General features: G+C 51.0%; 1 protein-coding gene and 1 pseudogene across 1 annotated transcript in view; one reads left to right on the top strand and one right to left on the bottom strand.

The window, feature by feature from the left end:
* Nucleotides 1-27,214, top strand: part of LOC127461896 (zinc finger protein 493-like) — a 431,778-nt pseudogene that overhangs the window by 166,426 nt on the left and 238,138 nt on the right.
* Nucleotides 1-27,214, bottom strand: part of LOC127461897 (zinc finger protein 271-like) — a 406,813-nt gene that overhangs the window by 148,457 nt on the left and 231,142 nt on the right. The window contains exons 6-7 of the mRNA XM_051770094.1: nucleotides 25,991-26,328; nucleotides 21,293-21,297 (exon numbers count right to left, since the gene is read on the bottom strand). Of these exons, the coding sequence (XP_051626054.1) occupies nucleotides 21,293-21,297; nucleotides 25,991-26,328 (343 nt within the window). The remainder of the gene's footprint in view (nucleotides 1-21,292; nucleotides 21,298-25,990; nucleotides 26,329-27,214) is intronic.

Consider the following 27,214-nt stretch of genomic DNA (forward strand, 5'->3'; position numbering starts at 1 on the left):
ACTCATCTATCCCAAGAAGTGCCAAGGCTGCCCCACCAACTGCACCTCAAAGCCAAAGGATCCAGGCTTTTTTCCTGGTGTAAAGAGCTGCTGTTCCCGTTTTTCAGGCCTGCTCTGCAATGGTCGGTCCCACCTCCTGAAAAACTTAATCCAAATGAATATTCCTGCCAGACAAAATTTGCCACTACAAAAAACTCTTGCTGCCCCAGAAGTGCCCAGGCTGCCCCACCAACTACTCCTGAAGCCAAAGGATCCAGACTTTTTTTCCTTAGGGAAAGAGCTGCTGTTCCCTTTTTTCAGTCCTGCGCTGCAATGGCCGGTCCCACCTCCTGGAAAATTGAATCCAAATGAAGATTCCTGCCAGACAAAAGGTGCCACTACAGAAAACTCTTCCTGCCCAAGAAGTACCCAGGCTGCACCAACTACACCTGAAGCCAAAGGACCCAGATTTTTTTCCTGGTAGAAAGAACTGCTGTTCCCTTTTTTCAGTCCTGTGCTGCAATGGCCGGTCCCACCTCCAGAAAACTTTACTCCAGATGAAGATTCCTGCCAGACAAAAGGCGCCACCACAGAAAGGTCTTTGCTGCCCAAGAAGTGCCCAGGCTACCCCAACAACTGCTCCTCCATGACAAAGCTTCCTGACTTTTTTTCCTGGTGGAAAGAACTGCTGTTCCTTTTTTCTACCCTGCTCTGCAATGACCGGTCCCACCTTTTAAAAAATTTAATCCAAATGAAGATTCCTGCCAGACAAAAGGTGCTACCACAAAAAACTCTACCTTCCCAAGAAGTTTCCAGGCTGCACAAACTACACCTGAAGTCAAAGCTTCCAGATTTTTTCCTGGTGGAAAGAGCTGCTTTTCCCTTTTTTAAGCTCTGCGCTGCAATGGCCGGCCCCACCTCCTGGAAAATTGAATCCAAATGAAGATTCCTGCCAGAGAAAAGGTGCCACTACAGAAAGGTCTTTGCTGCCCAAGAAGTGCCCAGGCTGTCCCAAAATCTACACCTCAAAGACAAAGCTTCCAGAATTTTTTCCTGTGGAAAGAGCTGCTGTTCCCTTTTTTCAGTCCTGTTCTGTAATGCCGGTCCCACCTCCTGAGAAATTGAATCCAACTAAAGATTCCTGCCAGAGAAATGGTGCCACCACAGAAAGGTCTTTGCTGCCCCAGAAGTGCCCAGGCTGCCCCACCAACTTCACCTCAAAGCCAAAGCTTCCAGACTTTTTTCCTGGTGGAAAGAGCTGCTGTTCCCTTTTTTCAGCCCTGCTCTGCAATGGCCGGTCCCACCTCCTGGAAAATTGACTACAAATGAAGATTCCTGCCAGACAAAAGGGGCCACCACAGGAATCTCTTGCTGCCCAAAAAGTGCCAGGGCTGCCCCAAGAACTGCACCTGAAGCCAAAGGATTCAGACTTTTTTTCCTGGTAGAAAGAGCTGCTGTTCCCTTTTTTCAAGCCTGTTCTTCAATGGCCGGTCCCACCTCCAGAAAACTTTGCTCCAAATGAAGATTCCTGCCAGACAAATGGTGCCACCATAGAAAGGTCTTTGCTGCCCAAGAAGTGCCCAGGCTACCCCACCAACTACACCTCAAAACCAAAGGATCCAGACTTTTTTTCCTGGTGGAAAGAGCTGCTGTTCCCTTTTTTCAGGCCTGTGCTGCAATGGCCGGCCCCACCTCCTGGAAAATTGAATCCGACTGAAGATTCCTGCCAGACAAAAGGTGCTACCACGGAAAGGTCTTGATGCCCAAGAAGTGCCCAGGCTGCCCCAAGAACTGCACCTGAAGCCAAAGGATCCAGACTTTTTTTCCTGGTGGAAAGAGCTGCTGTTCCCTTTTTTCAGACCTGCTCTACAATGGCCGGTCCCACCTCCTGGAAAATTGAATCCAAATGAAGATTCCTGCCAGACAAATGGTGCCACCACAGAAAGGTCTTTGCTGCCCAAGAAGTGCCCAGGCTGCCGAAAGAACTGCACCTGAAGCCAAAGCTTCCAGACTTTTTTTCCTTAGGGAAAGAGCTGCTGTTCCCTATTTTCAGACTTGTGCTGCAAGGGCCGTTCCCACTTCCAGAAAACTTTACTCCAGATGAAGATTCCTGCCAGACAAAAGGTGCCACCACAGAAAGGTCTTGATGCCCAAGAAGTGCCCAGACTGCCCCACCAACTACACCTGAAACCAAAGCTTCCAGAATTTTTTCCTGGTGGAAAGAGCTGCTGTTCCCTTTTTTCAGCCCTGCGCTGCAATGGCAGGTCCAACCTCCTGGAAAATTGAATCCGACTGAAGATTCCTGCCATACAAAAGGTGCCACCACAGAGAACTCATCTATCCCAAGAAGTGCCAAGGCTGCCCCACCAACTGCACCTCAAAGCCAAAGGATCCAGGCTTTTTTCCTGGTGTAAAGAGCTGCTGTTCCCGTTTTTCAGGCCTGCTCTGCAATGGTCGGTCCCACCTCCTGAAAAATTTAATCCAAATGAATATTCCTGCCAGACAAAATTTGCCACTACAAAAAACTCTTGCTGCCCCGGAAGTGCCCAGGCTGCCCCACCAACTACTCCTGAAGCCAAAGGATCCAGACTTTTTTTCCTCAGGGAAAGAACCGCTGTTCCCTTTTTTCAGTCCTGCGCTGCAATGGCCGGTCCCACCTCCTGGAAAATTGAATCCAAATGAAGATTCCTGCCAGACAAAAGGTGCCACTACAGAAAACTCTTCCTGCCCAAGAAGTACCCAGGCTGCACCAACTACACCTGAAGCCAAAGGACCCAGATTTTTTTCCTGGTAGAAAGAACTGCTGTTCCCTTTTTTCAGTCCTGTGCTGCAATGGCCGGTCCCACCTCCAGAAAACTTTACTCCAGATGAAGATTTCTGCCAGACAAAAGGCGCCACCACAGAAAGGTCTTTGCTGCCCAAGAAGTGCCCAGGCTACCCCAACAACTGCACCTCCATGACAAAGCTTCCTGACTTTTTTTCCTGGTGGAAAGAACTGCTGTTCCTTTTTTCTACCCTGCTCTGCAATGACCGGTCCCACCTTTTAAAAAATTGAATCCAAATGAAGATTCCTGCCAGACAAAAGGTGCTACCACAAAAAACTCTACCTTCCCAAGAAGTTTCCAGGCTGCACAAACTACACCTGAAGTCAAAGCTTCCAGATTTTTTCCTGGTGGAAAGAGCTGCTTTTCCCTTTTTTAAGCTCTGCGCTGCAATGGCCGGCCCCACCTCCTGGAAAATTGAATCCAAATGAAGATTCCTGCCAGAGAAAAGGTGCCACTACAGAAAAGTCTTTGCTGCCCAAGAAGTGCCCAGGCTGTCCCAAAATCTACACCTCAAAGACAAAGCTTCCAGAATTTTTTCCTGGTGGAAAGAGCTGCTGTTCCCTTTTTTCAGTCCTGTTCTGTAATGCCGGTCCCACCTCCTGAGAAATTGAACCCAACTAAAGATTCCTGCCAGAGAAATGGTGCCACCACAGAAAGGTCTTTGCTGCCCCAGAAGTGCCCAGGCTGCCCCACCAACTTCACCTCAAAGCCAAAGCTTCCAGACTTTTTTCCTGGTGGAAAGAGCTGCTGTTCCCTTTTTTCAGCCCTGTTCTTCAATGGCCGGTCCCACCTCCAGAAAACTTTGCTCCAAATGAAGATTCCTGCCAGACAAATGGTGCCACCATAGAAAGGTCTTTGCTGCCCAAGAAGTGCCCAGGCTACCCCACCAACTACACCTCAAAACCAAAGGATCCAGACTTTTTTTCCTGGTGGAAAGAGCTGCTGTTCCCTTTTTTCAGACCTGCTCTACAATGGCCGGTCCCACCTCCTGGAAAATTGAATCCAAATGAAGATTCCTGCCAGACAAATGGTGCCACCACAGAAAGGTCTTTGCTGCCCAAGAAGTGCCCAGGCTGCCGAAAGAACTGCACCTGAAGCCAAAGCTTCCAGACTTTTTTTCCTGGTGGAAAGAGCTGCTGTTCCCTATTTTCAGACCTGTGCTGCAAGGGCCGTTCCCACTTCCAGAAAACTTTACTCCAGATGAAGATTCCTGCCAGACAAAAGGTGCCACCACAGAAAGGTCTTGATGCCCAAGAAGTGCCCAGACTGCCCCACCAACTACACCTGAAACCAAAGCTTCCAGAATTTTTTCCTGGTGGAAAGAGCTGCTGTTCCCTTTTTTCAGCCCTGCGCTGCAATGGCCGGTCCAACCTCCTGGAAAATTGAATCCGACTGAAGATTCCTGCCATACAAAAGGTGCCACCACAGAGAACTCATCTATCCCAAGAAGTGCCAAGGCTGCCCCACCAACTGCACCTCAAAGCCAAAGGATCCAGGCTTTTTTCCTGGTGTGAAGAGCTGCTGTTCCCGTTTTTCAGGCCTGCTCTGCAATGGTCGGTCCCACCTCCTGAAAAATTTAATCCAAATGAATATTCCTGCCAGACAAAATTTGCCACTACAAAAAATTCTTGCTGCCCAAGAAGTGCCCAGGCTGCCCCACCAACTACTCCTGAAGCCAAAAGATCCAGACTTTTTTTCCTTAGGGAAAGAGCTGCTGTTCCCTTTTTTCAGGCCTGTGCTGCAATGGCCGGCCCCACCTCCTGGAAAATTGAATCCAAATGAAGATTCCTGCCAGAAAAAAGGTGCTACCACAAAAAACTCTACCTTCCCAAGAAGTTTCCAGGCTGCACAAACTACACCTGAAGTCAAAGCTTCCAGATTTTTTCCTGGTGGAAAGAGCTGCTTTTCCCTTTTTTAAGCTCTGCGCTGCAATGGCCGGCCCCACCTCCTGGAAAATTGAATCCAAATGAAGATTCCTGCCAGAGAAAAGGTGCCACTACAGAAAGGTCTTTGCTGCCCCAGAAGTGCGCAGGCTGTCCCAAAATCTACACCTCAAAGACAAAGCTTCCAGAATTTTTTCCTGGTGGAAAGAGCTGCTGTTCCCTTTTTTCAGTCCTGTTCTGTAATGCCGGTCCCACCTCCTGAGAAATTGAATCCAACTAAAGATTCCTGCCAGAGAAATGGTGCCACCACAGAAAGGTCTTTGCTGCCCCAGAAGTGCCCAGGCTGCCCCACCAACTTCACCTCAAAGCCAAAGCTTCCAGACTTTTTTCCTGGTGGAAAGAGCTGCTGTTCCCTTTTTTCAGCCCTGCTCTGCAATGGCCGGTCCCACCTCCTGGAAAATTGACTACAAATGAAGATTCCTACCAGACAAAAGGGCCACCACAGGAATCTCTTGCTGCCCAAAAAGTGCCCAGGCTGCCCCAAGAACTGCACCTGAAGCCAAAGGATTCAGACTTTTTTTCCCGGTAGAAAGAGCTGCTGTTCCCTTTTTTCAAGCCTGTTCTTCAATGGCCGGTCCCACCTCCAGAAAACTTTGCTCCAAATGAAGATTCCTGCCAGACAAATGGTGCCACCATAGAAAGGTCTTTGCTGCCCAAGAAGTGCCCAGGCTACCCACCAACTACACCTCAAAACCAAAGGATCCAGACTTTTTTTCCTGGTGGAAAGAGCTGCTGTTCCCTTTTTTCAGGCCTGTGCTGCAATGGCCGGCCCCACCTCCTGGAAAATTGAATCCGACTGAAGATTCCTGCCAGACAAAAGGTGCTACCACAGAAAGGTCTTGATGCCCAAGAAGGTCCCAGGCTGCCCCAAGAACTGCACCTGAAGCCAAAGGATCCAGACTTTTTTTCCTGGTGGAAAGAGCTGCTGTTCCCTTTTTTCAGACCTGCTCTACAATGGCCGGTCCCACCTCCTGGAAAATTGAATCCAAATGAAGATTCCTGCCAGACAAATGGTGCCACCACAGAAAGGTCTTTGCTGCCCAAGAAGTGCCCAGGCTGCCGAAAGAACTGCACCTGAAGCCAAAGCTTCCAGACTTTTTTTCCTTAGGGAAAGAGCTGCTGTTCCCTATTTTCAGACCTGTGCTGCAAGGGCCGTTCCCACTTCCAGAAAACTTTACTCCAGATGAAGATTCCTGCCAGACAAAAGGTGCCACCACAGAAAGGTCTAGATGCCCAAGAAGTGCCCAGACTGCCCCACCAACTACACCTGAAACCAAAGCTTCCAGAATTTTTTCCTGGTGGAAAGAGCTGCTGTTCCCTTTTTTCAGCCCTGCGCTGCAATGGCCGGTCCAACCTCCTGGAAAATTGAATCCGACTGAAGATTCCTGCCATACAAAAGGTGCCACCACAGAGAACTCATCTATCCCAAGAAGTGCCAAGGCTGCCCCACCAACTGCACCTCAAAGCCAAAGGATCCAGGCTTTTTTCCTGGTGTAAAGAGCTGCTGTTCCCGTTTTTCAGGCCTGCTCTGCAATGGTCGGTCCCACCTCCTGAAAAATTTAATCCAAATGAATATTCCTGCCAGACAAAATTTGCCACTACAAAAAACTCTTGCTGCCCCGGAAGTGCCCAGGCTGCCCCACCAACTACTCCTGAAGCCAAAGGATCCAGACTTTTTTTCCTTAGGGAAAGAGCTGCTGTTCCGTTTTTTCTGCCCTGCGCTGCAATCTCCAGTCCCACCTTTTTAAAAACTGAATCCTACTGAAGATTCCTGCCAGAAAAAAGGTGCCACCACAGAAAACTCATCTATCCCAAGAAGTACCCAGGCTGCAAAAACTACACCTGAAACCAAAGGATCCAGACTTTTTTTCCTCAGGGAAAGAGCTGCTGTTCCCTTTTTTCAGTCCTGCGCTGCAACGGCCGGTCCCACCTCCTGGAAAATTGAATCCAAATGAAGATTCCTGCCAGACAAAAGGTGCCACTACAGAAAACTCTTCCTGCCCAAGAAGTACCCAGGCTGCACCAACTACACCTGAAGCCAAAGGACCCAGATTTTTTTCCTGGTAGAAAGAACTGCTGTTCCCTTTTTTCAGTCCTGTGCTGCAATGGCCGGTCCCACCTCCAGAAAACTTTACTCCAGATGAAGATTTCTGCCAGACAAAAGGCGCCACCACAGAAAGGTCTTTGCTGCCCAAGAAGTGCCCAGGCTACCCCAACAACTGCACCTCCATGACAAAGCTTCCTGACTTTTTTTCCTGGTGGAAAGAACTGCTGTTCCTTTTTTCTACCCTGCTCTGCAATGACCGGTCCCACCTTTTAAAAAATTTAATCCAAATGAAGATTCCTGCCAGACAAAAGGTGCTACCACAAAAAACTCTACCTTCCCAAGAAGTTTCCAGGCTGCACAAACTACACCTGAAGTCAAAGCTTCCAGATTTTTTCCTGGTGGAAAGAGCTGCTTTTCCCTTTTTTAAGCTCTGCGCTGCAATGGCCGGCCCCACCTCCTGGAAAATTGAATCCAAATGAAGATTCCTGCCAGAGAAAAGGTGCCACTACAGAAAGGTCTTTGCTGCCCAAGAAGTGCCCAGGCTGTCCCAAAATCTACACCTCAAAGACAAAGCTTCCAGAATTTTTTCCTGGTGGAAAGAGCTGCTGTTCCCTTTTTTCAGTCCTGTTCTGTAATGCCGGTCCCACCTCCTGAGAAATTGAATCCAACTAAAGATTCCTGCCAGAGAAATGGTGCCACCACAGAAAGGTCTTTGCTGCCCCAGAAGTGCCCAGGCTGCCCCACCAACTTCACCTCAAAGCCAAAGCTTCCAGACTTTTTTCCTGGTGGAAAGAGCTGCTGTTCCCTTTTTTTCAGACCTGCTCTACATTGGCCTGTCCCACCTCCTGGAAAATTGAATCCAAATGAAGATTCCTGCCAGACAAATGGTGCCACCACAGAAAGGTCTTTGCTGCCCAAGAAGTGCCCAGGCTGCCGAAAGAACTGAACCTGAAGCCAAAGCTTCCAGACTTTTTTTCCTTAGGGAAAGAGCTGCTGTTCCCTATTTTCAGACCTGTGCTGCAAGGGCCGTTCCCACTTCCAGAAAACTTTACTCCAGATGAAGATTCCTGCCAGACAAAAGGTGCCACCACAGAAAGGTCTTGATGCCCAAGAAGTGCCCAGACTGCCGCACCAACTACACCTGAAACCAAAGCTTCCAGAATTTTTTCCTGGTGGAAAGAGCTGCTTTTCCCTTTTTTCAGCCCTGCGCTGCAATGGCCGGTCCAACCTCCTGGAAAATTGAATCCGACTGAAGATTCCTGCCATACAAAAGGTGCCACCACAGAGAACTCATCTATCCCAAGAAGTGCCAAGGCTGCCCCACCAACTGCACCTCAAAGCCAAAGGATCCAGGCTTTTTTCCTGGTGTGAAGAGCTGCTGTTCCCGTTTTTCAGGCCTGCTCTGCAATGGTCGGTCCCACCTCCTGAAAAATTTAATCCAAATGAATATTCCTGCCAGACAAAATTTGCCACTACAAAAAACTCTTGCTGCCCAAGAAGTGCCCAGGCTGCCCCACCAACTACTCCTGAAGCCAAAGGATCCAGACTTTTTTTCCTTAGGGAAAGAGCTGCTGTTCCCTTTTTTCAGGCCTGTGCTGCAATGGCCGGCCCCACCTCCTGGAAAATTGAATCCAAATGAAGATTCCTGCCAGAAAAAAGGTGCCACCACAGAAAACTCATCTATCCCAAGAAGTATCCAGGCTTCAAAAACTACACCTGAATCCAAAGGATCCGGACTTTTTTCCTCAGGGAAAGAGCTGCTGTTCCCTTTTTTCAGTCCTGCGCTGCAATGGCTGATCCCACCTCCTGGAAAATTGAATCCAAATGAAGATTCCTGCCAGACAAAAGGTGCCACTACAGAAAACTCTTCCTGCCCAAGAAGTACCCAGGCTGCACCAACTACACCTGAAGCCAAAGGACCCAGATTTTTTTCCAGGTAGAAAGAGCTGCTGTTCCCTTTTTTCAGCCCTGCTCTGCAATGGCCGGTCCCACCTCCTGGAAAATTGACTACAAATGAAGATTCCTGCCAGACAAAAGGGGCCACCACAGGAATCTCTTGCTGCCCAAGAAGTTCCCAGGCTGCCCCAAGAACTGCACCTGAAGCCAAAGGATTCAGACTTTTTTTCCCGGTAGAAAGAGCTGCTGTTCCCTTTTTTCAAGCCTGTTCTTCAATGGCCGGTCCCACCTCCAGAAAACTTTGCTCCAAATGAAGATTCCTGCCAGACAAATGGTGCCACCATAGAAAGGTCTTTGCTGCCCAAGAAGTGCCCAGGCTACCCCACCAACTACACCTCAAAACCAAAGGATCCAGACTTTTTTTCCTGGTGGAAAGAGCTGCTGTTCCCTTTTTTCAGGCCTGTGCTGCAATGGCCGGCCCCACCTCCTGGAAAATTGAATCCGACTGAAGATTCCTGCCAGACAAAAGGTGCTACCACGGAAAGGTCTTGATGCCCAAGAAGTGCCCAGGCTGCCCCAAGAACTGCACCTGAAGCCAAAGGATCCAGACTTTTTTTCCTGGTGGAAAGAGCTGCTGTTCCCTTTTTTCAGACCTGCTCTACAATGGCCGGTCCCACCTCCTGGAAAATTGAATCCAAATGAAGATTCCTGCCAGACAAATGGTGCCACCACAGAAAGGTCTTTGCTGCCCAAGAAGTGCCCAGGCTGCCGAAAGAACTGCACCTGAAGCCAAAGGATCCAGACTTTTTTTCCTTAGGGAAAGAGCTGCTGTTCCCTATTTTCAGACCTGTGCTGCAAGGGCCGTTCCCACTTCCAGAAAACTTTACTCCAGATGAAGATTCCTGCCAGACAAAAGGTGCCACCACAGAAAGGTCTTGATGCCCAAGAAGTGCCCAGACTGCCCCACCAACTACACCTGAAACCAAAGCTTCCAGAATTTTTTCCTGGTGGAAAGAGCTGCTGTTCCCTTTTTTCAGCCCTGCGCTGCAATGGCCGGTCCAACCTCCTGGAAAATTGAATCCGACTGAAGATTCCTGCCATACAAAAGGTGCCACCACAGAGAACTCATCTATCCCAAGAAGTGCCAAGGCTGCCCCACCAACTGCACCTCAAAGCCAAAGGATCCAGGCTTTTTTCCTGGTGTAAAGAGCTGCTGTTCCCGTTTTTCAGGCCTGCTCTGCAATGGTCGGTCCCACCTCCTGAAAAATTTAATCCAAATGAATATTCCTGCCAGACAAAATTTGCCACTACAAAAAACTCTTGCTGCCCCAGAAGTGCCCAGGCTGCCCCACCAACTACTCCTGAAGCCAAAGGATCCAGACTTTTTTTCCTTAGGGAAAGAGCTGCTGTTCCGTTTTTTCTGCCCTGCGCTGCAATCTCCAGTCCCACCTTTTTAAAAACTGAATCCTACTGAAGATTCCTGCCAGAAAAAAGGTGCCACCACAGAAAACTCATCTATCCCAAGAAGTACCCAGGCTGCAAAAACTACACCTGAAGCCAAAGGATCCAGACTTTTTTTCCTCAGGGAAAGAGCTGCTGTTCCCTTTTTTCAGTCCTGCGCTGCAATGGCCGGTCCCACCTCCTGGAAAATTGAATCCAAATGAAGATTCCTGCCAGACAAAAGGTGCCACTACAGAAAACTCTTCCTGCCCAAGAAGTACCCAGGCTGCACCAACTACACCTGAAGCCAAAGGACCCAGATTTTTTTCCTGGTAGAAAGAACTGCTGTTCCCTTTTTCAGTCCTGTGCTGCAATGGCCGGTCCCACCTCCAGAAAACTTTACTCCAGATGAAGATTTCTGCCAGACAAAAGGCGCCACCACAGACAGGTCTTTGCTGCCCAAGAAGTGCCCAGGCTACCCCAACAACTGCACCTCCATGACAAAGCTTCCTGACTTTTTTTCCTGGTGGAAAGAACTGCTGTTCCTTTTTTCTACCCTGCTCTGCAATGACCGGTCCCACCTTTTAAAAAATTTAATCCAAATGAAGATTCCTGCCAGACAAAAGGTGCTACCACAAAAAACTCTACCTTCCCAAGAAGTTTCCAGGCTGCACAAACTACACCTGAAGTCAAAGCTTCCAGATTTTTTCCTGGTGGAAAGAGCTGCTTTTCCCTTTTTTAAGCTCTGCGCTGCAATGGCCGGCCCCACCTCCTGGAAAATTGAATCCAAATGAAGATTCCTGCCAGAGAAAAGGTGCCACTACAGAAAGGTCTTTGCTGCCCAAGAAGTGCCCAGGCTGTCCCAAAATCTACACCTCAAAGACAAAGCTTCCAGAATTTTTTCCTGGTGGAAAGAGCTGCTGTTCCCTTTTTTCAGTCCTGTTCTGTAATGCCGGTCCCACCTCCTGAGAAATTGAATCCAACTAAAGATTCCTGCCAGAGAAATGGTGCCACCACAGAAAGGTCTTTGCTGCCCCAGAAGTGCCCAGGCTGCCCCACCAACTTCACCTCAAAGCCAAAGCTTCCAGACTTTTTTCCTGGTGGAAAGAGCTGCTGTTCCCTTTTTTTCAGACCTGCTCTACATTGGCCTGTCCCACCTCCTGGAAAATTGAATCCAAATGAAGATTCCTGCCAGACAAATGGTGCCACCACAGAAAGGTCTTTGCTGCCCAAGAAGTGCCCAGGCTGCCGAAAGAACTGAACCTGAAGCCAAAGCTTCCAGACTTTTTTTCCTTAGGGAAAGAGCTGCTGTTCCCTATTTTCAGACCTGTGCTGCAAGGGCCGTTCCCACTTCCAGAAAACTTTACTCCAGATGAAGATTCCTGCCAGACAAAAGGTGCCACCACAGAAAGGTCTTGATGCCCAAGAAGTGCCCAGACTGCCGCACCAACTACACCTGAAACCAAAGCTTCCAGAATTTTTTCCTGGTGGAAAGAGCTGCTTTTCCCTTTTTTCAGCCCTGCGCTGCAATGGCCGGTCCAACCTCCTGGAAAATTGAATCTGACTGAAGATTCCTGCCATACAAAAGGTGCCACCACAGAGAACTCATCTATCCCAAGAAGTGCCAAGGCTGCCCCACCAACTGCACCTCAAAGCCAAAGGATCCAGGCTTTTTTCCTGGTGTGAAGAGCTGCTGTTCCCGTTTTTCAGGCCTGCTCTGCAATGGTCGGTCCCACCTCCTGAAAAATTTAATCCAAATGAATATTCCTGCCAGACAAAATTTGCCACTACAAAAAACTCTTGCTGCCCAAGAAGTGCCCAGGCTGCCCCACCAACTACTCCTGAAGCCAAAGGATCCAGACTTTTTTTCCTTAGGGAAAGAGCTGCTGTTCCCTTTTTTCAGGCCTGTGCTGCAATGGCCGGCCCCACCTCCTGGAAAATTGAATCCAAATGAAGATTCCTGCCAGAAAAAAGGTGCCACCACAGAAAACTCATCTATCCCAAGAAGTATCCAGGCTTCAAAAACTACACCTGAATCCAAAGGATCCGGACTTTTTTCCTCAGGGAAAGAGCTGCTGTTCCCTTTTTTCAGTCCTGCGCTGCAATGGCTGATCCCACCTCCTGGAAAATTGAATCCAAATGAAGATTCCTGCCAGACAAAAGGTGCCACTACAGAAAACTCTTCCTGCCCAAGAAGTACCCAGGCTGCACCAACTACACCTGAAGCCAAAGGACCCAGATTTTTTTCCAGGTAGAAAGAGCTGCTGTTCCCTTTTTTCAGCCCTGCTCTGCAATGGCCGGTCCCACCTCCTGGAAAATTGACTACAAATGAAGATTCCTGCCAGACAAAAGGGGCCACCACAGGAATCTCTTGCTGCCCAAGAAGTTCCCAGGCTGCCCCAAGAACTGCACCTGAAGCCAAAGGATTCAGACTTTTTTTCCCGGTAGAAAGAGCTGCTGTTCCCTTTTTTCAAGCCTGTTCTTCAATGGCCGGTCCCACCTCCAGAAAACTTTGCTCCAAATGAAGATTCCTGCCAGACAAATGGTGCCACCATAGAAAGGTCTTTGCTGCCCAAGAAGTGCCCAGGCTACCCCACCAACTACACCTCAAAACCAAAGGATCCAGACTTTTTTTCCTGGTGGAAAGAGCTGCTGTTCCCTTTTTTCAGGCCTGTGCTGCAATGGCCGGCCCCACCTCCTGGAAAATTGAATCCGACTGAAGATTCCTGCCAGACAAAAGGTGCTACCACGGAAAGGTCTTGATGCCCAAGAAGTGCCCAGGCTGCCCCAAGAACTGCACCTGAAGCCAAAGGATCCAGACTTTTTTTCCTGGTGGAAAGAGCTGCTGTTCCCTTTTTTCAGACCTGCTCTACAATGGCCGGTCCCACCTCCTGGAAAATTGAATCCAAATGAAGATTCCTGCCAGACAAATGGTGCCACCACAGAAAGGTCTTTGCTGCCCAAGAAGTGCCCAGGCTGCCGAAAGAACTGCACCTGAAGCCAAAGGATCCAGACTTTTTTTCCTTAGGGAAAGAGCTGCTGTTCCCTATTTTCAGACCTGTGCTGCAAGGGCCGTTCCCACTTCCAGAAAACTTTACTCCAGATGAAGATTCCTGCCAGACAAAAGGTGCCACCACAGAAAGGTCTTGATGCCCAAGAAGTGCCCAGACTGCCCCACCAACTACACCTGAAACCAAAGCTTCCAGAATTTTTTCCTGGTGGAAAGAGCTGCTGTTCCCTTTTTTCAGCCCTGCGCTGCAATGGCCGGTCCAACCTCCTGGAAAATTGAATCCGACTGAAGATTCCTGCCATACAAAAGGTGCCACCACAGAGAACTCATCTATCCCAAGAAGTGCCAAGGCTGCCCCACCAACTGCACCTCAAAGCCAAAGGATCCAGGCTTTTTTCCTGGTGTAAAGAGCTGCTGTTCCCGTTTTTCAGGCCTGCTCTGCAATGGTCGGTCCCACCTCCTGAAAAATTTAATCCAAATGAATATTCCTGCCAGACAAAATTTGCCACTACAAAAAACTCTTGCTGCCCCAGAAGTGCCCAGGCTGCCCCACCAACTACTCCTGAAGCCAAAGGATCCAGACTTTTTTTCCTTAGGGAAAGAGCTGCTGTTCCGTTTTTTCTGCCCTGCGCTGCAATCTCCAGTCCCACCTTTTTAAAAACTGAATCCTACTGAAGATTCCTGCCAGAAAAAAGGTGCCACCACAGAAAACTCATCTATCCCAAGAAGTACCCAGGCTGCAAAAACTACACCTGAAGCCAAAGGATCCAGACTTTTTTTCCTCAGGGAAAGAGCTGCTGTTCCCTTTTTTCAGTCCTGCGCTGCAATGGCCGGTCCCACCTCCTGGAAAATTGAATCCAAATGAAGATTCCTGCCAGACAAAAGGTGCCACTACAGAAAACTCTTCCTGCCCAAGAAGTACCCAGGCTGCACCAACTACACCTGAAGCCAAAGGACCCAGATTTTTTTCCTGGTAGAAAGAACTGCTGTTCCCTTTTTCAGTCCTGTGCTGCAATGGCCGGTCCCACCTCCAGAAAACTTTACTCCAGATGAAGATTTCTGCCAGACAAAAGGCGCCACCACAGACAGGTCTTTGCTGCCCAAGAAGTGCCCAGGCTACCCCAACAACTGCACCTCCATGACAAAGCTTCCTGACTTTTTTTCCTGGTGGAAAGAACTGCTGTTCCTTTTTTCTACCCTGCTCTGCAATGACCGGTCCCACCTTTTAAAAAATTTAATCCAAATGAAGATTCCTGCCAGACAAAAGGTGCTACCACAAAAAACTCTACCTTCCCAAGAAGTTTCCAGGCTGCACAAACTACACCTGAAGTCAAAGCTTCCAGATTTTTTCCTGGTGGAAAGAGCTGCTTTTCCCTTTTTTAAGCTCTGCGCTGCAATGGCCGGCCCCACCTCCTGGAAAATTGAATCCAAATGAAGATTCCTGCCAGAGAAAAGGTGCCACTACAGAAAGGTCTTTGCTGCCCAAGAAGTGCCCAGGCTGTCCCAAAATCTACACCTCAAAGACAAAGCTTCCAGAATTTTTTCCTGGTGGAAAGAGCTGCTGTTCCCTTTTTTCAGTCCTGTTCTGTAATGCCGGTCCCACCTCCTGAGAAATTGAACCCAACTAAAGATTCCTGCCAGAGAAATGGTGCCACCACAGAAAGGTCTTTGCTGCCCCAGAAGTGCCCAGGCTGCCCCACCAACTTCACCTCAAAGCCAAAGCTTCCAGACTTTTTTCCTGGTGGAAAGAGCTGCTGTTCCCTTTTTTCAGCCCTGTTCTTCAATGGCCGGTCCCACCTCCAGAAAACTTTGCTCCAAATGAAGATTCCTGCCAGACAAATGGTGCCACCATAGAAAGGTCTTTGCTGCCCAAGAAGTGCCCAGGCTACCCCACCAACTACACCTCAAAACCAAAGGATCCAGACTTTTTTTCCTGGTGGAAAGAGCTGCTGTTCCCTTTTTTCAGACCTGCTCTACAATGGCCGGTCCCACCTCCTGGAAAATTGAATCCAAATGAAGATTCCTGCCAGACAAATGGTGCCACCACAGAAAGGTCTTTGCTGCCCAAGAAGTGCCCAGGCTGCCGAAAGAACTGCACCTGAAGCCAAAGCTTCCAGACTTTTTTTCCTTAGGGAAAGAGCTGCTGTTCCCTATTTTCAGACCTGTGCTGCAAGGGCCGTTCCCACTTCCAGAAAACTTTACTCCAGATGAAGATTCCTGCCAGACAAAAGGTGCCACCACAGAAAGGTCTTGATGCCCAAGAAGTGCCCAGACTGCCCCACCAACTACACCTGAAACCAAAGCTTCCAGAATTTTTTCCTGGTGGAAAGAGCTGCTGTTCCCTTTTTTCAGCCCTGCGCTGCAATGGCCGGTCCAACCTCCTGGAAAATTGAATCCGACTGAAGATTCCTGCCATACAAAAGGTGCCACCACAGAGAACTCATCTATCCCAAGAAGTGCCAAGGCTGCCCCACCAACTGCACCTCAAAGCCAAAGGATCCAGGCTTTTTTCCTGGTGTGAAGAGCTGCTGTTCCCGTTTTTCAGGCCTGCTCTGCAATGGTCGGTCCCACCTCCTGAAAAATTTAATCCAAATGAATATTCCTGCCAGACAAAATTTGCCACTACAAAAAATTCTTGCTGCCCAAGAAGTGCCCAGGCTGCCCCACCAACTACTCCTGAAGCCAAAGGATCCAGACTTTTTTTCCTTAGGGAAAGAGCTGCTGTTCCCTTTTTTCAGGCCTGTGCTGCAATGGCCGGCCCCACCTCCTGGAAAATTGAATCCAAATGAAGATTCCTGCCAGAAAAAAGGTGCCACCACAGAAAACTCATCTATCCCAAGAAGTACCCAGGCTGCAAAAACTACACCTGAAGCCAAAGGATCCAGACTTTTTTTCCTCAGGGAAAGAGCTGCTGTTCCCTTTTTTCAGTCCTGCGCTGCAATGGCTGATCCCACCTCCTGGAAAATTGAATCCAAATGAAGATTCCTGCCAGACAAAAGGTGCCACTACAGAAAACTCTTCCTGCCCAAGAAGTACCCAGGCTGCACCAACTACACCTGAAGCCAAAGGACCCAGATTTTTTTTCTGGTAGAAAGAGCTGCTGTTCCCTTTTTTCAGCCCTGCTCTGCAATGGCCGGTCCCACCTCCTGGAAAATTGACTACAAATGAAGATTCCTGCCAGACAAAAGGGGCTACCACAGGAATCTCTTGCTGCCCAAGAAGTTCCCAGGCTGCCCCAAGAACTGCACCTGCAGCCAAAGGATTCAGACTTTTTTTCCCGGTAGAAAGAGCTGCTGTTCCCTTTTTTCAAGCCTGTTCTTCAATGGCCGGTCCCACCTCCAGAAAACTTTGCTCCAAATGAAGATTCCTGCCAGACAAATGGTGCCACCATAGAAAGGTCTTTGCTGCCCAAGAAGTGCCCAGGCTACCCCACCAACTACACCTCAAAACCAAAGGATCCAGACTTTTTTTCCTGGTGGAAAGAGCTGCTGTTCCCTTTTTTCAGGCCTGTGCTGCAATGGCCGGCCCCACCTCCTGGAAAATTGAATCCGACTGAAGATTCCTGCCAGACAAAAGGTGCTACCACGGAAAGGTCTTGATGCCCAAGAAGTGCCCAGGCTGCCCCAAGAACTGCACCTGAAGCCAAAGGATCCAGACTTTTTTTCCTGGTGGAAAGAGCTGCTGTTCCCTTTTTTCAGACCTGCTCTACAATGGCCGGTCCCACCTCCTGGAAAATTGAATCCAAATGAAGATTCCTGCCAGACAAATGGTGCCACCACAGAAAGGTCTTTGCTGCCCAAGAAGTGCCCAGGCTGCCGAAAGAACTGCACCTGAAGCCAAAGCTTCCAGACTTTTTTTCCTTAGGGAAAGAGCTGCTGTTCCCTATTTTCAGACCTGTGCTGCAAGGGCCGTTCCCACTTCCAGAAAACTTTACTCCAGATGAAGATTCCTGCCAGACAAAAGGTGCCACCACAGAAAGGTCTTGATGCCCAAGAAGTGCCCAGACTGCCCCACCAACTACACCTGAAACCAAAGCTTCCAGAATTTTTTCCTGGTGGAAAGAGCTGCTGTTCCCTTTTTTCAGCCCTGCGCTGCAATGGCCGGTCCAACCTCCTGGAAAATTGAATCCGACTGAAGATTCCTGCCATACAAAAGGTGCCACCACAGAGAACTCATCTATCCCAAGAAGTGCCAAGGCTGCAAAAACTACACCTGAAGCCAAAGGATCCAGACTTTTTTTCCTCAGGGAAAGAGCTGCTGTTCCCTTTTTTCAGTCCTGCGCTGCAATGGCCGGTCCCACCTCCTGGAAAATTGAATCCAAATGAAGATTCCTGCCAGACAAAAGGTGCCACTACAGAAAAGTCTTCCTGCCCAAGAAGTACCCAGGCTGCACCAACTACACCTGAAGCCAAAGGACCCAGATTTTTTTCCTGGTAGAAAGAACGGCTGTTCCCTTTTTTCAGTCCTGTGCTGCAATGGCCGGTCCCACCTCCAGAAAACTTTACTCCAGATGAAGATTTCTGCCAGACAAAAGGCGCCACCACAGAAAGGTCTTTGCTGCCCCAGAAGTGCCCAGGCTGCCCCACCAACTTCACCTCAAAGACAAAACTTCCAGAACTTTTTCCTGGTGGAAAGAGCTGCTGTTCCCTTTTTTCAGACCTGCTCTACAATGGCCGGTCCTACCTCCTGGAAAATTGAATGCAAAGGAAGATTCCTGCCAGACAAAAGGGGCCACCACAGGAATCTCTTGCTGCCCAAAAAGTGCCCAGGCTGCCCCAGGAACGGCACCTGAAGCCAAAGGATTCAGACTTTTTTTCCTGGTAGAAAGAGCTGCTGTTCCCTTTTTTCAAGCCTGTTCTTCAATGGCCGGTCCCACCTCCTTGAAAATTTACTCCAAATAAAGATTCCTGCCAGACAAAAGGTGCCACCACAGGAATCTCTTGCTGCCCAAGAAGTGCCCAGGCTGCCCCACCAACCATACCTCAAAACCAAATGATCCAGACTTTTTTTCCTGGTGGAAAGAGCTGCTGTTCCCTTTTTTCAGACCTGCTCTACAATGCCCGGTCCCACCTCCTGGAAAATTGAATCCAAATAAAGATTCCTGCCAGACAAATGGTGCCACCACAGAAAGGTCTTGATACCCAAGAAGTGCCCAGGCTGCCGAAAGAACTGTACCTGAAGCCAAAGGATCCAGACTTTTTTTCCTGGTGGAAAGAGCTGCTGTTCCCTTTTTTCAGACCTGTGCTGCAATGGCCGTTCCCACTTCCAGAAAACTTTACTCCAGATGAAGATTCCTGCCAGACAAAAGGTGCCACCATAGAAAGGTCTTGATGCCCAAGAAGTTCCCAGGCTGCCCCACCAACTACACCTGAAGCCAAAGCTTCCAGAATTTTTTCCTGGTGGAAAGAGCTGCTGTTCCCTTTTTTCAGACCTGCTCTGCAATGGCCAGTCCAACCTCCTTAGAAATTTAACCCAAATGAATATTCCTGCCAGACAAAATTTGCCACTACAAAAAACTCTTGCTGCCCAAGAAGTGCCCAGGCTGCCCCACCAACTACTCCTGAAGCCAAAGGATCCAGACTTTTTTTCCTTAGGGAAAGAGCTGCTGTTCCCTTTTTTCAGGCCTGCGCTGAAATGGCCGGTCCCACCTTTTTAAAAACTGAATCCAACTGAAGATTCCTGCCAGAAAAAAGGTGCCACCACAGAAAACTCATCTATCCCAAGAAGTACCCAGGCTGCAACAACTACACCTGTAGGCAAAGGATCCAGACTTTTTTTCCTCAGGGAAAGAGCTGCTGTTCCCTTTTTTCAGTCCTGCGCTGCAATGGCCGGTCCCACCTCCTGGAAAATTGAATCCAAATGAAGATTCCTGCCAGACAAAAGGTGCCACTACAGAAAACTTTTCCTGCCCAAGAAGTGCCCAGGCTGCCCCAACAACTGCACCTGATGCCAAAAGATCCAGACTTTTTTTCCTGGTGGAAAGAGCTGCTGTTCACTTTTTTCAGCCCTGCTACAATGGCTCGTCCCACCTCCTGCAAAATTTACTCTAAATGAAGACTCCTACCAGACAAAAGGTGCCGCCACAAAAAACTCTTCCTTCCCAAGAAGTTCCCAGGCTGCACAAACTACACCTGAAGCCAAAGCTTCCAGATTTTTTCCTGGTGGAAAGACCTGCTGTTCCCATTTTTTAGCCCTGCACTGTAATGGCTGGTCCCACTTACTGAAAAATTGAATCCAAGTGAAGATTCCTGCCAGACAAAAGGTGCCCCCACAGAAAGCTCTTGCTGCCCATGACGTACCCAGGCTGCACCAACTACACCTGAAGCCGAAGGGGAAAAGCCGAAGCTCTTTATGGAAAGAGCTGCTGTTCCCTTTTTTCTACCCTGCTCTGCAATGGCCGGTCCCACCTTTTGAAAAATTGAATACAAATGAAGATTCCTGCCAGACAAAAGGTGCCACCACAGAAAGCACTTTGCTGCCCAAGAAGTGCCCAGGCTGCCCCAACAACTGTACCTTGTGATAGGTAACAAGACTATAAATTTAGGTTGCAAGGTATAAAAGTTTTTTTTATGCCACAAACAAGCAAAAACGGCTATCTGGGCGACCAGAGGAAACCCCTGTTCCTGCCGCAGTCCACAATGGGGAACAGAAACAGCACTTATTATACCCTTCTTTACCACCTCCCCCCCTAAGTCATGTCATCAGTCCATTGGTGGAGATTTCATGGGCTGCATCCTGCTTGGTTCCCTCTTCGCGGGCCAGCTCTGGGTTGGTTCCTCCTTTCGCGGGCCATCTCCGTTGTTGAGGGGTGTCCACCAATAATTTTAAAGTCATTAGTCTCTATTAGGCCGTGGTTCTGGAAACTTCCATCAGGATGACGGTTGATCGCCCGGACTCTTCGTGGCCGACCCCTCCGTATTGCTCCCCATTAATATGCTTAGAACAAACAGCTTCAAGGTACAATATGCTAAATCATCATTGCGTTGTGGTTAATCAGTTTGCAGCTTACAGAACTTGTGGTTAGGCATTGCATAACACTCTAACTTGTGATTCCAACAAAGCAGTTAACACAATATAATAACTTTGTTAACTCTTTCTTATTTGAACAGCAAATTTCTTTAGATCACTTATAACACTGCTCCTCGCAGGTAGGATTTGGGTGTGGGGGTCTCAGTTTTGGTGTGGGGGGGGTCTCAGTTTGGGTCTGAGGGGTCTCTGGGGTGTCAGCTTGGGTCAGGGGGTCTCAGGCTTTGGGTCTGGGGGTCCCAGGGGTCCCAAGGCCTCAGTTTGGGTCAGGGGGCCTTCGTTCTGGGGGTCTTAGTTTGGGTCTGGGGATCTCAGCTTTTGGGTCTGGGGGGCTCAGGATTTGGGTCTGGGGGTCTCAGTTTGGCTCTGGGGATCTCAGGTTTTGGGTCTGGGGGGTTCAGGATTTGGGTCTGGGGGTCTCAGTTTGGCTCTGGGGATCTCAGGTTTTGGGTCTGGGGGTCTCAGGCTTTGGGTCTGGGAGTCTCAGGGGTCCCAAGGCCTCAGTTTGGGTCTGGGGGCCTTGGTTCTGGGGGTCTCAGTTTGGCTCTGGGGATCTCAAGTTTTGGGTCTGGGGGGCTCAGGATTTGGGTCTGGGGGTCTCAGTTTGGCTCTGGGGATCTCAGGTTTTGGGTCTGGGGGTCTCAGTTTGGGTCAGGGAGGCTTAGGGTTTGGGTCTGGGGGGCTCAGTTTGGGTCAGGGGGGCTCAGTTTGGGTCCAAGGGGCTCAGGATTTGGGTCTGGGGGTCTCAGGGATCCCAAGGTCTCCATTTGGGTGTGGGGGTCTCAGGGTTTGGGTCTGGGGGGTCTCAGGGGGTCTCAGTATCAGGTTTTGTCCCCCACACCCGTGTCAAAATGTCCCCCGCCCCCCCCCCCCAACCAGTATTTCCTGTTCCCAAACTGGGACAGGGAACCGAAACTGTGAGGGGGAAGGGGGGGAACTGGGAGGGGCTGGGGGGGACCCAATGACCTTCTGATGGGTCTGGGAGACCCCCAAAGACCCCGGGGGGACCCCCAATGACCCCTCACTGTTCTGGAACTCCCAAAGACCCCCCCCAGCAGGGACAGGGACCCCCAGTGACCCCCTCAGGGTCAGTCGCCCTCCATGGGGGTTGGGGGGCACTGGTGACCTCCCCTAACCCCCCCTTTGTCCCCGCAGGCTCCCAGTGCTCCCAGACCCCCCCCGAAGGCTGCGCCCCGTGCATGACCCCTGGAGCCCCCCGAGACGCCGACCCCCGTGACCGTGACCACCGGGAGCCCCCCGAGCCCCTCCTGCTCCCCGGCCCCGCCCCGGGGGTGGCTCCGAGTGTGAGGGGGGCCCCCCTCCCGCGAGGGGCCCGTGGGGACCCCCCTGACCCTCGAGTGCCACTTCCGAGGCCCCCCCGACACCGCCCTGACCTGGCTCCAGGCGTGTCCCCCCGGGCTCGGGGAGGTCCCCCGGAGCTGCCCCTGGCCCCAGGAGGTGGTGGCCACCCGGGGGGGCCGCTGGATGGACCGGGCGGTGCAGGAAGGGGGGGGAAGCTCCACCCTGACCTTCCCCAAACTGTCCCACAACGACTCTGGGCTCTTCTTCTGCCGCGTGGAGTCCGGGGGGGAGACGGCCCAGAGCTGCGGCACCTTCGTCAGGGTCCTCGGTGAGTGGGGGGCGCGGGGGGGGCTCAGCCAGGTCACCCGGCCCCTCCCGGTGCCCCCAGCATGGTACCAGTATAGCCCAGTCCCTCCCAGTTTAACCCCCTCCATCCCAGTCCCCTCCAAGGGTATCCCAGTGTCCCCGAGCCCTGCGGCACCTTCGGGAGGGTCCCGGGGGTCTCGGGGGGGTCAGGGGGACTGGGGGGTCTCATCTGAGTCACCTGGTCCCTCTCAGTGCCCCCAGCGTGGTACCATTATAGCCCAGTGCCCCCAGTCCCTCCCAGTATAACCCAGTCTGCCCCAGTCCCCTCCAAGGGTATCCTAGTGCCCCCCAGCCCTGCGGCACCTTTGGAAGGGTCCAGAGGGTCTCGGGAAGGAGTCAGGGGGGGCTGGGGGGTCTCATCTGAGTCACTGATCTTTCCTAGTCCATCCTAGTCCCCTCCCAGTATAACCCAGTCCATCCCAGTCCCCTCCCAGTATAACCCAGTGCTACCACGAGCCCCCCCAGTCCATCCCAGTGCCCTGCAGTGCCCCCCAGTCCATCCCAGTTATTCCCAGTAACCCCTTTGAGCCCTTCTCAGTGCCCTCCAGTCCCACTCCAGTCCATTCCAGTCACTCCCAGTATCCCCCTTGAGTCCCTCCCAGTGCCCTTTCCAGTATAACCCAGTGCCCTCCCCGTACAATCCAGTGCCCTCCAGTCCCTCCCAGTATAACCCAGTGTCCTCCCAGTATAGCCCAGGCCCTCCCAGTATAACCCAGTGCCCTGCACTCCCTCCCAGTATACCCCAGTCCCTCCCAGTGTAACCCAGTCCCTCCCAGTATACCCAGTCCCTCCCAGTATACCCCAGTCCCTCCCAGTACACCCCAGTCCCTCCCAGTATACCCAGTCCCTCCCAGTTACCCAGTCCCGTTCCCACAGAGCTGGTTCCCGCCCCGTTCCTGGCGCTGAGGGAGAGCACCAAGAACCGGATCCTGACGGCGCAGGGGGTGCTGCTGCTGCTCTGCTCAGCCGGGCCGGGGCTGCTGCTGCTGCTCAGGGTGGGACACTGGGACAAACTGGGACAGCTGGGACAGGGGGACACCAGCTGGGACACTGGGACACCAACTGGGACACTGGGACAACTGGGACACTGGGACACCCAACTGGGACACTGGGACAACTGGGACAGGGGAACATCAACTGGGACACTGGGACCCCCAGTTCTGTCACTGTGTATCGGGGAGGGGGGGTTACTTTATCAGGGAAGGTCCCAGATATACAGACACGAAAAACAGACACAGTTGCTAGCTCAACAAAAAACCCCCCAATGTTTATTACAAAAGGTGGCCAAGAAAATGAACAAACCCAAAAGGGAGGAAGGAGGAGAGGAATAAGCCCCCAGTGGGACCTCCCCAGTTACCCAGCTGTTGCCTATAAAGTTATCTTACTGACCTAGCATACCTATAATTACCCAGAGCAGAAGCGGCACCCTCGGAGAGTCAATAAGTTAACAAGCTGGCAAGAGTCCCTACCAGAAGGCAACGTTGTCCTTGAAGTAAAGCTAGCTCTCGCCAAGAAGGCACTATCTCCTTTTTAAACAATCAGTTGAGAGACCACAACCTCCCCAGGTGTGGCCAGCACCGCCCCATCAGGGGTTCTCAATCCCTCCCCCTGGGTATGTAAGTGCACCCCTCCTGCACACGCATGGCTTTCCCTGCACCTGCGAACTGTACTCGGGGGGGTCTTTTCCAAATGAGTCTGGGGGTCCTTCATCATCGTCCTTCTCAATCTCTCCTTCAAGCGACCTTGGAGGACAACTAGCCAATCACAGAATACCAATTAAAACAGTTTATACAAGAAGCTCTCTTCAAGGACAGCTTTCCCGTTTAGCACTGCTTGTTTTCCCATAACTTGGCAGGGAAAGAGCAAAGCTTTCACAGGTGGCAGGGCCAAACACAGACCAAAAGTATCAGCATAAATTCACCCTGATACAGCCTCTGGGCTGGACACAGGCACAGCCTGACCCTGAACCCAAGGGAAACAAAGACAAATTCCACAGCTTTAGCTGGAGCAAGGCTGGGGGGTTTTCCTGAGGGCAGCACTAACCAGACTTTTGTGTGTGTGTGGGAGACAGGCAGAAGCACAAACACCTGCACAGCCCAGAGCAGTCAGTGTGGGGCTGTGCTTGCTGCTGCAGAGACCCCCAGGGAACAAACCCAGGCAATAGTTTGGGTTTATTCCTTGCTCTGTGTCAGTGGAATAGAATGTTCCACAGGAGCTCTGTCCCCCTCTGTGGCACCGGGTGGCTCGAAGCTGAAGAGGGAGGGGGTCAAGTGCAAGTTCCCTTCTGAAGTGTGTGTCCCTAAGGAGGACACTTGCCTTGTTATTGCTTATTGTTTGTAATATCTTACAGATATATCATACAACACCTAAGGATGGATTCTATAGAATATGTGCCTGTATTAGGGAGGGGTTACTGTATCGGGGAAAAAGGTTCGAGAGACACTGGAACGCAGAAAACTAGACACTGTTGCTAGGCAACAAAGTAACTATTTATTATGAAAGGTGGCTCACAGTAAAAACAGGCATCCAAGAAAAAGGGATTAGGAAGGAGAAAAGTGAACAAAAAGACCCTAGAGAGAAGGCTCGACACCCTACTCACCCAGGTGTCACCTATAAGAGAGTCTTACCCACCCTAACCAGTAATAAAGCCTCTCTGCAGCAGCTGCGTGTTCCGAAGGGTTGGCAGGCTCCCATTTCAGCAGGTGTCCCTGCTAAAAGCAACTTGGTCCTTCGTGTAGAGCCGGCCACCAACACGGAAAGCGTGTCTGCTTTTATACAGTTCATTGAGCACACCTGCCCGGGGAGGTGTGGCCAGCACCGCCCCGTCAGGGGTTCCCAATCCCACCCCCTTGGTTATGTCAGTGCACCCCTCCTGTGCATGCGTGAGAACTTTGGAAATCCCCCCGTGTGTGTCCTGGGGGTCTTTCCCAATTGAGTCTGGGGGTGAGCCTTCCTCCCTTCATCATCACTTTCTCCTCCAAATGCCCTTGACGAGCCATTAACCAATCACAGTTTATACAGTTTATACAGAAGTTCTCCCTCCAAGGCCAAATTCACTGTTTTATCAGTGAACTTGGCAGGGAGAATATAAACTACTGCAGGTGGCTAAGGCCAAACGCAGACCAAAAATATCACAACTTCGTCCCAATACACCAGCACATGAGGGGAGGGGAATGTGTGGGATCAGGGCACTGCTTTGGGGCCATGCTGGGAATTCTGGTGGACTAAAAGACAAAGCCCAGGCGCTGTTTCCAAAGGAACCCCAATGAAAGGGGGACACCGGAAAGATGGGCGGACAAGTCCCAAAATGGAACTCTGTGTGTGCAGCCTCATTTTCTCCTTCAGCATCCACAGGAGAGAGGGCAAAGAGTGGGGGTTGGGAGCCCAAAAACTGTTTGGAGGGGAAAATGAGGATTAAGAGGACAATGGGAAAATGGGAGAAACAGGGAGAAGGGTGGAAAAGGGGGGTGGTCTGGTGGGTCAGATGGTCTCATGAGGGTATTTGGGCACAAAGGGGTGGGAAAGGGAGGTGGCCCCCCTGAACTCTCAATTTACTGTGGGGTGCTGGGGGCTGCTGGATCCAATCTCAGCCGTGGATTATGCCAACACTTTCAGTTTAGAGGAATTACAGAGGTGTGACTGAATTGTTTTTGTCCTCCAGGTTAAATGATGGCAAATCAGATCTATTGATAGAAATGAATTTATTTAGGGTTCCAAATGATCAGACAAAAGATCTTAATCAGAATTTTTTACTGCACAATATACACACTAAAACTACCAGGAGTACAGGATAAGATAGGACAGTGCTCTACACTAAAGAAGCAATTCTACTAAAGCTGGCACAAAAGCAATAATTCTTATTAGAGAGGGATGGAACTCCCCCAGACCAACATTCATGGGGAGATCTCTGCTCTCAACTTCCAGGAATGACCTTGGGGGGTCCCCAGCCAAGGCAGGAATCTCCACACTCCCCCAAAAAAGGGTCCTGTTGGAAGAAGCTGCCCCTGGGAAAAGGGACTGGCCATTTCTGGTCGAAAGGGATGGACTGACAGTCCTTGAATTCCAGGGGTTGCCTCAGCATCAGGGGGTAAATTTGGGGTGGAAGCAGCGGCCGAAGCTCTTCCCACAGTTGGGGCACTCACAGGGCTTCTATTACCCCGGTGGGTCTGTTGGTGTCTGGTCAAGTTAGAGCTCTGGTTGAAGCTCTTCCCACACTCCCCACACTTGTAGGGCCTCTCCCCGGTGTGGATGCGTCGGTGCCTGACAAGATGGGAGTTCCAGTTGAAGCCCTTCCCGCAGTCGGTGCAGCGGAAGGGCCTCTCATCCATGTGCGTCCACTGGTGCAGGAGGAGATTGGAGCTGGTCTGAAACCTCTTCCCACATTCCCCACACATGTAGGGCCGTTCCCCAGTGTGGATGTGCTGGTGGGTGAGGAGGTTGGTGCTCTTCCTAAAGCTCTCCCCACATTCCAAGCACCTGAAGGGCTTCTCCCTGCTGGGAGGCTGCTCAAGGGCCATCAGCTCAGAGCTCCCCCTCAAGCTCCGGCCGCCTTCCCGGCGCAGGCTGGCTCTTTCCTCCTCAGAGCACCCTGGGATGGCTTTGGAGCCCCTCCTGCGGGGGGATCTCCGGCCCTTTTCCTCCCCGCTGCCTTCCTGCGCCGGGGAGCCCTTCAAAACGGCCTCTCCCACCAGGGTCTCACGGGGGGATTTGTCCTCCGCGCTCTCCGTCCTCAGCTCGGGGCCTGGGGCAGGAAGCAAGAAGGACAGGCAGGGGATTTGCCTCCGGTCCACAGGGAAGGCCAAGAACATCCCCCCAACTCCGGCCCCGGCAGGACGGCGGCGCCAGCGGGGTTGTCCTGCAGCCAGGGCCATGCTGGGCTGACAGAGCCAGCACAACACCCGCCCAAAGGGACACTGACTTCCTCCTCACCTGCCTGGGGGGCCCAAGGCATCTTCCTCTTCCTCGCAGCCTCCTCCTCCATCCGCCCAAGCTTTGGGAAGGACAAATCCTGATGGGGGGGAAAACAAGGGCTGAGCGCGTTGGCTTGGGGGTTCCTCCTGCCCAAGTGCATCTCTAGAACTCACTGGGCATCCTGTGTCCATAAAAACCTCGAAAACACCAAGACTCAGCCCAGAAAACCCCAAATCATCGAGATTCAGGTAAAAGTCTATAAGAAATAGTGAGAAGACTCCTGCCCCCCCAAAATGAAAAAAGTTGAGATTCACCTAAAAAATACTCTAAAATATGAAGATGAGCCCAAAAAAATTCTCCTAAGATTTCCCCTTCTCTGGTTTCCCCCCTTTATGGTTCAGAGAGTCTCTCCTGTCTGGGATGCTGGGGGTTCTACCTAGAAGATGCTGGGAGTGTTGGGGGTCCCAAG

The sequence above is a fragment of the Manacus candei genome, unplaced genomic scaffold (genome assembly GCF_025592945.1).
Source record: "Manacus candei isolate 608988 ecotype Guabito, Panama unplaced genomic scaffold, ASM2559294v1 h1tg000115l, whole genome shotgun sequence".
In the NCBI taxonomy this organism is placed as follows: Eukaryota; Metazoa; Chordata; class Aves; order Passeriformes; family Pipridae; genus Manacus; species Manacus candei.